Source organism: Octodon degus, unplaced genomic scaffold, assembly GCF_000260255.1.
Source record: "Octodon degus isolate 3935 unplaced genomic scaffold, OctDeg1.0 scaffold00033, whole genome shotgun sequence".
In the NCBI taxonomy this organism is placed as follows: Eukaryota; Metazoa; Chordata; class Mammalia; order Rodentia; family Octodontidae; genus Octodon; species Octodon degus.
In genome coordinates this window covers 14,188,333-14,199,671 of record NW_004524609.1, presented here as the reverse complement: position 1 = coordinate 14,199,671, position 11,339 = coordinate 14,188,333, and the positions used below count along the sequence as shown (strand labels likewise).

At 44.0% G+C, this 11,339-nt stretch overlaps 1 protein-coding gene across 3 annotated transcripts in view; it reads right to left on the bottom strand.

Annotated features, from left to right (window-relative positions):
* Cd300a (CD300a molecule) overlaps positions 1 to 10,069 on the bottom strand; it is a 23,481-nt gene extending 13,412 nt beyond the window's left edge. For 2 of the 3 annotated variants that reach the window (XM_023714034.1, XM_023714036.1), the window contains exons 1-2: positions 8,888 to 8,960; positions 8,534 to 8,732 (exon numbers count right to left, since the gene is read on the bottom strand). In XM_023714034.1, coding sequence (XP_023569802.1) covers positions 8,534 to 8,585 — 52 coding nt within the window. In that variant the 5' untranslated portion in view covers positions 8,586 to 8,732; positions 8,888 to 8,960. Of the gene's footprint in view, positions 1 to 8,533; positions 8,733 to 8,887; positions 8,961 to 9,993 lie in introns of those variants that run through there. The other variant, XM_023714035.1, reaches the window with a different exon arrangement.
* Between the last annotated feature and the right edge of the window lie 1,270 nt (positions 10,070 to 11,339).

The following is an 11,339-nucleotide window of genomic DNA, read 5'->3' as shown; positions in this document are numbered from 1 at the left end:
TGGGGGATTGAACCGCGGTCCCTGTGCTTTGGTAAGCTTGTTCTAAGTAGGTGCTTTAGACCACTGAGCCATCTCACCAGCCCCTCTCCTCTTTCTTTATTTTTCAAAGTTTACTCCTTTTGTTTTCCTCTTCCCCACCCCTTGCTCTTTATGACTAAGCTTCATTGATCTTTAGATATTTAGTTGACTGTATGTTACTATCATTAAATTCTTTTCAATTGTTACAACTGGTATAGTTGCATTTAAGTATTTACTGTTATGTCAACCTTTGTTTTGTGTCTTTTTTTCTATTGTTAAGGGTGATACAGTTGGTAGCTTTTTCTGACTCCTGTGGCATGTCAACATCCAGTGTATCAGGCTGAGGAGATAGCTCCATAGCCTACGCACCAGCCTGGAAAGCATAAGACCCCGAGTTTGATCCCTGGTACCGCATGTTGTGCCAGTTCCAGAACCCTGGGCGTGCCACGCAGGCCCTGAAACTCGGTGTGTTTGTGCAAACCTGTAATCCCAGCACTGGGGAAACTGACACAGGAGGATCGCTATGAGTCTGAACTATGTATTGAGACCCTGTGTCAAAAAAAAAAAATCTAGTTTATCTCTGACTCTGCTATTGTTACTGATTTTGTTGCCATTATCGGGGTGGTGTGGTTATTGCTATTAATTGGCTTTTACTGAATGCCAATATCTGGTTTGTGTTGTGTCATCAATGATACTGTGGTTTATTTCCAGAGAACTGAATACTGGGCTAATTACGCTGCAGTCTCTTCCACCCACGTTGGCCGAGGGGTCAGACCTTGGGACAGACGCCAAGACCCGTGGTCAGCCATCCCCAGCATATGTCACCAGAAAGTAGACACTAACAAAGGAAACCTCCATTAGATAAAGTCTTTCCATGAGAAAATAAGGCAACAGAATGCCTCCAAAACTTTCAACTCCTTCAGAGCTCATCCACTGGACGCCAATAGAGAAGAAATCAAAAGCCAAAAGTGATGAAAAAAGACAAAACAATAAGAAGCTCAGCAAGCTGAAAGATGATGTAACTAAATAGCGAACGCACTTAATAAACAAAACAATCTGTGAGCTTATAGAAGACATGAATAAAAAGCCAGCTGAGCCAGACAAGGTCATACAAAACATGAATGACCAATTTAGTAAAGAATTAGAGTCCAAGGGGGCCAGGGAAATAGCTCAGTAGAATAAGTGCTTGCCTGGCAAGTTCAAGGTCCTGAGTTCAATCCCCGGTACTGCAAAAAAATAAAATAAAATAAAAATAAAAAAGAATTAGAATCCATGAAAGGTACCAGAAAGGAACCTAGAAGATAAAAGAAATTCTACTGAAAGAATAGGCACCAGAAGTGACCGCTGTGAGGACAGAGAATCAGTTAGAAAGTAGGGCTCATGCCGAGGCTATGTACTCAGACCTTAAAATGACAGAACTTGGAAAATGGACCAAACAATTTCTAGAGGATGCAAAGAAGACTAATCTAAGATTAACTGGAATTAGTAAAAAAAAATCAGAAGGCAACACAAATGGCATTAAAGAAACCTGTGTACAGAAATGATAGCTAGTAACTTTCCAAGTATAGAGAAAGAAAATAAGAAAGGTATACAGAGCCCCAAATAGCCACCATCAGAAAAGAACTTCTCCACAGCATTTCATACTCAAAATCCCAGAAGCCCAATACAAGGAGAGAATCCCAACAGCTATCAGAGAAAAGTAACACACACTGGGCTGGTGAGATGGCTCAGTGGTCTAAAGCACCTACTTAGAACAAGCTTAGCAAAGCACAGGGACCACGGTTCGATCCCCCAGCACCACATGCCAGCCAGCCCTGCCCCCTGGTGGGCTGAGCTGGCCACACACACGCACACACACACACAAATAAATAAATAAATAAAATTAAAAAAAAAAAAAGAAAAGTAACACACACTTATTAGGATAAAACAATTTCCAACACAGACTCCTATTTTCTGCAAAACCACCTTTCAAAATTGGTAGAGAAATAACATCTATCCATGACAAAGAGCACCTCAAGAAATTTGCAGCTGTCAAACTAGGACTCAAGAGATTCTCAAGGCTATCCACAAAGGAGACAACAATGTCAAAAATCTGAATTAAGTGAATGACTGGGGATATAGCTCAGTAGAATAAGTAACTGCCTGGCAAGGGCAAGGGCCTGAGTTCAATCCTCAGTTCCGCCAAAAAAGAAAAAAAAACAAAAAACAAAACCAGAGCTGATAAAGGAGGGTTAACAGTTAAGTAGAAGGCAGAAAAATGGTCAGCAACTGGAAACTAATGCAATGACAAGAATAAATCAAAATAGTTCAATACTTATCAATGAGAATGATCTCAACTCCCCAGATAGCTCAGTGGATTAAAGTGCCTACACGCTTTAATCCACTGAGAAGACAATTGAGACTGGGCATGGTGGCGCACCCATAAGCCCAGCTCTTGGGAGGCTGTGAACAGGAGAATCGCTATGAGTCTGATCTAGGAGTGAGACCCTGAACACCCTCCAGATCCTCCTCTAAAGTACAGGAAAAAAAAAAAAAAAAGAAGCACATTTCATCAAAAAAGAAATTCATACACTAAAAAATCAAAGGACTGAAAACAATCTTCCATGCAATGGAGGCCCTAAAATAAGTAGAAGTATCTAATCTATTTTTAGACAAAGTAGACTTGTAACCAAAACTTACCACCCTAGGCAACGAAGGTCATTACATACTGGTTAAAGGCACAATACAACGGGAAGGATAACAATTGTGGATATATATGCACCAAACACTGGCGCACACAAAAATAACTGAACACAAAAGATCACATAAGCCTCACAATAATTATAGTGAGGGACCTCAGTACCCTACTATCACAAAAAGATAGATCACGTAGAAAAAAATCAACAAGGAAATATCAGAGCCGAGTCTAAACAAACGGGCTTGAGAGTTATCTGCAGAACGTTCTGCCCAGCAGCAGCAGCTTGCATTTTATTCTCAAAAGCACATGAACACTCTTCATAAAGCCACTTAAGTAAATACAAAGGAAGCAAAGCCAAGTGTGGTGGCGGCGGAGCCAGGATAATCACTATAAATTCAAGGCCAAGATGGACAACATGGTGAGTTTAAAGCCAGCTGGGATTTTAGAGCAAGACATGGTCTCAAAAAAACCAAACAAAAGTGAAAAGTAAGAGTAAAAGTTATCCCACGTATATTATAAAATCATAATGCAATGAAACCAGAGACCAATGACAAATGAAACCACAGAATTTCGCAAACAAATGGAAATGAAACAATGCACTCTGGAATAACCAAAGGGTCACAGAAGAAATTAAGGAAGAAATTAGAAAGCTCCTAGAATCAAACAGTAATGCCCGTGCAATACACCAGAACCTATGGGGCATAATAAAAACAGCCCTAGGGCTGGTGAGATGGCCCAGTGGTCTAAAGCACCTACTTAGAACAAGCTTAGCAAAGCACAGGGACCACGGTTCAATCCCCCAGCACCACATGCCAGCCAGCCCCGCCCCCTGGTGGGCTGAGCTGGCCACACACACACACACACACACACACACGCACACACACACACACACACACATAAATAAAATTAAAAAAAAAAAACAGCCCTAAAAGAAAAGCTCATAGCTATGAGTGCCCTAACAGAGCAACAGGGGAAACCCAAACAAATTACCTAATTATGCACTTCAAGGTCTTCGAAAAACAAGAAAAATCCAAATCCAGAGCTAGTACAAGGAAGGAAATTATAGAGATCAGAGCAGAAATGAAAGAAATGGAGACTAAAAATCCAGTGCAAGAAGTCAATGAATCAAAGACCTTGTTCTTCAAAAGAATAAACAAAATAGACAAAGTCTTAGTTGATATGAAAGGAAGAATAGGGACAGTTTAACATATATAAATCAATAAATGTAATACACCACATAGACAGAAGAGAGAACAAAAACCATATGAGCATCTCAATAGATGTAGAAAAATTCAACATCCATTCATAATTTTTAAAAACCTGAAGAAACAGGTATAGCAGGACCTTATTTTAATCTGATAAGCCAACTGCGACAAACCTACTACGGACATCATATTAAATGGGGAAAGAAAATGAAAGTTTCCCCTTGAAAATCAGGAACAAGGTAAGAATGTCCACTATCACCACTCCCATTCAGTACATTATGTAAAACACCAGCCAAAGCAAGTAGGCAAGAGAAAGAAATAGAAAGAATACATACAGGAAAACAAGTCACATTATCGTTGTTTGTAGATACATGATCCTTTACACAGAAGCCCCAAAAATTCCACCAAAGACTCTAAAATCAGCAATTTATAAAGCCAGTATCCTTCTCTAAAGTTAGCAGGATACAGAATCAGCATGCAAAAAATCAGTAGTGTTTCTATGTAATAAACTCACCAAAGGGCCGGGGAGATGGCTCAGTGGAATAAGCGCTTCCCTGGCAAGCGCAAGGGCCTGAGTTCAATCCCCAGTTCCACCAAAATAAATAAATAAATAAATAAATAAATAAATAAATAAATAAATAAATAAATTAAACTCACCAAAAAAAGAAATTAGGTGTCAGAGACCAGGCTGTGTAAGGGTTAAGCTGCTGAGCACAGAGCTCTCTGGATGTCCTGGAAAAGCTCCTGTTCACAGCCTCTGAAGACAGGACCCAGCTGCTTCTGCAGGCTGCTGACACTCCCTATTCCTGAGCAATAAAACAGCCAACCTTAGAGGGCAAACAGTTCTCTTAATTTGCAAAATTCACTGCCTTTGTTCTAACTTATGTGTGGGGTTTCCTACCCTCCACTTCCTGAACTCCTAATCTGTGGAAACCTCATCAATACTATGACCCAGAAAACTCATGGTCTTGATTTGTAGAGAGTTCTGGCCTTCCTGGATTCCCCACAAACTATATTATGTGTCTCTTTTGATTTTAGCCCTTGCTGTAAACTCGTATTTTAAGGGTTTGGGGGCCTGATCAGTCCACAATAATTAGAAAAATAATATCATTCACAATATCATCAAGAAGGGGCCTGGGGCTGGTGAGATGGCTCAGTGGTCTAAAGCACCTACTTAGAACAAGCTTAGCGAAGCCCAGGAACCACGGTTCAATCCCCCAGCACCACATGCCAGCCAGCCCTGCCCCCAGGTGGGCTGAGCTGGCCACACACACACACACAAACAAATAAATAAATAAAATTAAAAAAAAAAAAAAAGAAGGGCCAGCCAAATAGCTCAGTAGATTAAAATGCCTGCTTAGGTAGATGCAGGGGCCTGGGGTTCGATTCCTGGGCCTGCTGTGTGAGTCTCACCCCTGGGGTGCCCTAAGACAGCAATTGAGACTGGGCGTGGAGGCACGTGCCTGTAATCCCAGCACTTGGGAGGCTGTAAACAGGAGGATCATTAGGAGTCCGATCTACGCAGTGAGACCCTGTACACCCTGTACACCCTGTCCTAAATACAAAAATAAAAACAAACAAACAAAAAAACCCCACAATATCATCAAGAAAAATTACATATGTAGGAATTCCTACAAAGAAGTACAAGTTCCCTAGAAGAAAAATAACGGTATTTTGTAAAAGGAAATTAAAGAGGACATCAGAAAATGGAAAAATATCCCCTATTCCTGCATAGGCAGAACCAATATTATCAAGCTGGCCAAACTTCCAAAACAAATATATAGATTTAATATAATCCCAATCAAAATGCCCAAAGTATTCCAAACGGATCTAGAGAAAACAATCCTAAAATTCACTGCAAGTAGAATAGCAAAAGCAAACCAGGGCAACAGGAACAAATCAGGAGGCAATACAATCTCAGATTTCAAGTTATATTATAAAACCACAATGATAAAAGCAGCATGGTGCTAACACAAAAAGACATAGTGATCAATGGAACAGAGTAGGGGCTGCTAAACCAACCTGCACAGTCGGCTATTTGGTCTTTCACTAAGAGCCCAAAACTAAGCACTGGAAAGATAACATTTTTCAGCAAATGGTGCTAGGAAACCTAGCTATATACATGTGGAACATCCTATCTAGATAGTTAGCTCTCATTATGTACCTAAATAAAATCAAAACGGATCAGAGAGCTAAATATGAAAACAGGAACACACAAGCTGCTGGATGTTAAAATAGGCAGAACTCTTGAGGACGCAGGTCTTTTTCAGTTGAACCTCTATTATAAAAGAAATAACTTTGGGAATGAACAAATAGAATCTTATCAAATTAAAAAATCTTCTGCATAGCAAAGGCAACAACCAAGAGACGGAAGAGATGATCTACAAAGTGAGGAAAAGTTTTTTTTTTTTTTTATCAGCTACCCCTGGGACAGAGGACTCATATCTAGAATGTACAAAGAACTCAAAAAATTCAGAACCCTCTCAAAATAAAAGATCTCATTAAAAAAACGGGCATCTGAAATGAATAGACACTTCTCAGATGAAGAAGTACACAAAGAAAAAAAAATTATGGAAAAACAAGAAGTACACAGGGCCAGTAAATACAGGAAACCTATATTTAACATTTCTAGGCACTATAGAAATGTAAATTAAAACAGCACTGAGAGTCTATCTTACTTCAGAAAGAATGGCCATCGTCCAGAAATCAAATAATAGCCAGTGACAGAGAGGCTTTGGGGAGACTCTTCTATATTGTTGGTGGGAATGTAAATTAGTACAACAACTATGGGAAGCTGTATGGAGATTCCTCAAAAACTTAAACCTAGAAATTCCATTTGACCCGGCTATTCCCCTTCTCGGTATCTCTCCCAAAGAGTTAAAGAAATCATGTTTTGTCACAGTCTGTGGGCACCTGTGTTTACAGCAGCACAAGTCATAGTAGTTAAGTCTGGGAAGTGGCCTCTGTGTCCATTAACAGATGAACAGATAAAGGACATGTGGCGTTTATGTACAGTGAATATTCGTGCTACTCCGTGGTAAAGGACACATTTGAGTTATTTGTAGGAAAATGAATGCCTCTGGAGGCCATAGTGTGAAGTGAAGCGAATCAGGTGCACAAGCTTAAATAGCACATGGTTTTCTTACATAAGTCGCCCGTGGTAGAGGTAAATTAAAGAACACAACAATAGATACTGGGAAACAGCAACATACATGAAGACATAGAGGTTGTGAAGGGAACAGGGAGAATAAGGGTGTGCCACATACATGTATCAACTGCCCACAATGAATGTAATCATTATGTCCTACAAACACATACTAATCAAAATCAAAATTTGAAAAAATGCTCAGTGGGAGAACACGTGACCAACAGGCACGAGGCCCTGCGTTAGGTCCCCAGCACTGTATTCAAGCAATCAGCCAGTCAGTCAGTCAGTCAGTCAGTCAGTCCGTCTGTCCGTCCGTCAATCAGTCAGTTCATCAGTCAGTCAGTCCGTTCGTCCGTCCGTCAGTCAGTCAGTCAGTCCGTCAGTCCGTCAGTTCGTCAGTCAGTCCGTCAGTCAATCAGTCAGTCAGTCTGTCAATCCATCAGTCAGTCAGTCCATCAGTCCGTCAGTCAGTCGGTCAGTGTCATGGTAGGCAGTCCTCATTTTGACTGGGAAACACTGGCCTGCTTCCCTGAGAGTGTCCACTGTGTCATTCTGCCCATGTCAACCCACGGATCAGGGAAGGAAGGAGAAACAGGCCCAGGCAGGAACTACAGGGCCGGGAGGCAGCTCAGCGGTAGAGCTTTGCCTGATGTGCCAGGTCCTGAGTTTGTTTCCCAACACAGCCAAACGAAATCAAAAATACTCAGGAGGTGGACAGAGATAATGACAATGGAACAGAGACCAGCTTTCAAACTACTACACAGAGCAATACTTTCCCATGAATACAAAGGAAACACCTAGCTTACAAGAAAAAGCAACCAAAAAGATTCAAAATACAGTATCCTGCCACCACAAGGCAAACAAAATAAGATGAAATATCTCAGAAGACTGTGACCTGAGGCAGCCTTGGGTGCTGTCAGGACCCAGGTAAATGCTGCAGCTTCTCTTCCTTCTCTCCCCTGCCCTTCCTTCCCTTCGCCTTTGTCCTTCCCTCCCCTCCTCTGACCTTGGTCTTCCAGGCAGGGTTCTTGTGGCTCCCCTCTGCTTCCCTGGCTAAATCCCTGTGGTCTTGACACTGAGACTCTCTCCACCCTTCCTTGAGCCCCCAAACTGGTAAACCTGGAGATTCCTCCCCCAGATTCAGCGCTCAAGAGTGCTTAGACCAGCCACACTGACCCACCCTGGAACATCCTAGCCTCTTGTTCTCCTTGCTGCTATAATTGCTCTGGAAACTTCCCTCAGTGCCCCTCCTGCACAGCTACCCACTAACCCATGCACGCTGTGGCTGGTGCGGGGTCTGGTGGGCACAGAGGAAAGAGCCCTGCCGCCTCTTTTCAGGGTGTGGTCCTGAGGTTACCCTGCTCCATGGGGACACGGCCACCCTGCTGTCTGCTCTGCATGGGTGAGAGGGCTTCCTATGACACCACCCACAGTCTCAGGCCTGTCATTCCTCCTGCAGACCCACCCCGGGGGACAGCCCCTCACCTGGGAGCCACAGAAGCAGCAGAGCCCAAGGCAGCCCCCCGCGGGGGGACATTGTGCCCACGGAGGGCACCCAGAGCCACGCAGAGCTGGACCGGAGTCTGCAGCCCCGCGGGGTAGGTCGCTGTCTAAAGCTCCCACTTCTGCTTTCTTGGGGCCTGGCTGTTTCCTTGTTCACCTTCTTTTGTTTGTGTTCCTGGAGCTGCGGGAGAAATGGAGGAAGCTGAGAGAACCGAGCTGCCAGTGCAGTTGAGACTCCCTGGGAGCTCCATGGGCGCCGTCCTGTGTACCCCGTTTGAATGAACAGGTCCTGGCACTTTCCTAGTACAAGACTTCACTCCCCGGAAGCCCACAGACCTCCTCTCCCCACCTCACAGCGGGGCACTAGTCAGGGTCTTCTTCTTCTTCGCTTGGGCCCAGTCACTCTTCCTGTGTCCCTGTGGTCAGGATAACAACCCTGCTGAGAGGAGCAAGAGGTACCCACATCCTGCCCTGGGTAGTGCTGCCACGAGGTCGCCCTGGGTAGCTCCCCCCACGAACCTCAGCCCAAGGCCTGGGCCTCTGAGACGGCACAGCGCTTCCAGAGTCCCCATCTGGTTCCTGGTCTTGAACTATGTTGTCAGTTTGACCAAGAGGTCCTCCTGCAGTGACCACCCTTCCTGGGTGGTCCCCAGTGGACCTGAGCTTGGACTTGGGGAACACACAAGGATCGTTTGTTCCACTGTTCACACAGACTCCACACACACACGCACACACACGCCCATGACGTGTCCCCAGCCTGCATAGATTGCCGTGTAGAGCAGGAAGCTCTGGTCCCAACATGCCACCCATCACCCGACAGTGTACAAAGTTCCCAGCCTCCACCCTCAGGGCTCCCGGTGCCACATAAGACCCCAAGAATGGCCTTCCCTGCTACTCCTGGGATTTTCACTTTCCTTCTTCCTCTTGACCGCAAGAGTGTGCTGCCCGGGAGACACACTCTTCCGCTGCTGGAAAGCTCAAGAACAGAACCTGGTAGACCTTGGGCAAGTTGCCACGACAGCAGGCATCGTGGCATACACCTGTGGTCTCAACCACTGTGGGGACTGAGGCAGAAAGATCACTGGCACTCAGGAGTTCAAGGCTAGCCTGGGCAACAGTGAAGCAGCTTGTTTCATTTAAAAAAGTACTCAAGGGCTGGTGAGATGGCTCAGTGGTCTAAAGCACCTACTTAGAACAAACTAAGCTAAGCAAAGCACAGGGACCGCGGTTCAATCCCCAGCACCACATGCCAGCCTGCCCGCACCCTGGTGGGCTGAACTGGCCACACACACACAAAACATACATACATACATACATACATACATAAATAAATAAAAATTTAAAAAAGATAAATAAAAAAAATAAAAAAGTACTCAAAGGCATATATTATCAGCATAGATCAACTAAAGCTCAATACAAAGCAAGACACTTTGGATGCTGACCTTGTTAAGCTGACCATGAAGACGGAGACGGTGACATCCAGTGACTGACCTGGCCCGATCGTAGAGAAGTTCCCAGAAATGGATATTTTTCAGTTCACCCATGATCAGTGATACTGCAGCTGGATACCAAAGCTACATGGAGAAGTAGGTGGGGAGGCTCTCACACAGCTCGTCCATCCACTTACCACCATGTGACCTTGAGCAAAACCCATGGCTCTGGTAAAGGCCAATCATAGTAGCTCTCCTTATTGGGAGCAAATTGTACTGTGGTCATGAAAACTCAAAAAGGCGAGCGTCATTAACATTTCAGGCAGGGTGTCACCAGGGGCAACATCCCTAATGCCAGGGAGGAGGGTGCTTTGCAGAGCATGCCTGACACGGTGTGCCACCTCTTGGCTTCCCTGGGCTGTGCTGAGCAACAGGGAATCACCTTGGGCCATATAGAAAATATGCAATATATGAGTAACGAGACTGCCTTTAGCTTTATATTCTAACTTATTAAATTATTTTACAAGAAAGCGTATGTCTGCTTACGGGCAGTAAACTCATTTTCACGGGCACATGCACAGTAGGGAGATTGAAACAGTTTCATCAGCAACTGCTGGGCTTGATTTACCAAACTGCACCGCACCTAGAAGGTGTGCTGTGCATCAGCAGGGATTCCACTGACGATGTAGCGGGGCAGAAGGCAGAATTAGCAGTGCTCCGCACCCCTCTGCACCGTGCTCCAGGGTCACCTACGCAGTCTGTGTGTAAGTACAACAATGGAGTGGAGAAAGATATTGCTAAAAATCACATGATGTTAAGCTAGGCGCAGAGGTGCACGCCTGTAATCCCAGCACTCGGGAGGCTGAGGCAGGAGGAGTACAAGTTTGAGGCCAGCCTGAGCTACGTAGTAAGACTCTGTCTCAAAAAAAAACAAAACAAAACAGCAAGAAGAACAGAAAATCATAAAATGTGAAAAGTTTAAAGTCTTGTGGGGCTGTATTTCCAGCTGTCCAGGTCCCCATGCAGCCTTGGACACACCTGATCTATGGGGTGTGGTTCACTTTGTCTTATTTTTTTCAGCAGAATATTAGAAAAGCAACAAACTTTTATGTTACATGAAATTCAATTGAATAAAAAAGTTACATTTATGGGGTTTGGGGTACACTCAGTGGTAGAAGAGCTGCCAGGCAAGCGCAAGGCCCTGAGTTTGATCCTCAGCCCTCAGCACACACAAATAAAATAAAATAAAATTACATGGTGTTTGTAAATAGGATCACAAGTCTGCATCTTGTACAGCAATTAACCACTAAGAAGAATATATGCAGTGTATTATTTGTTGAAACTGTACTTCCGATTTG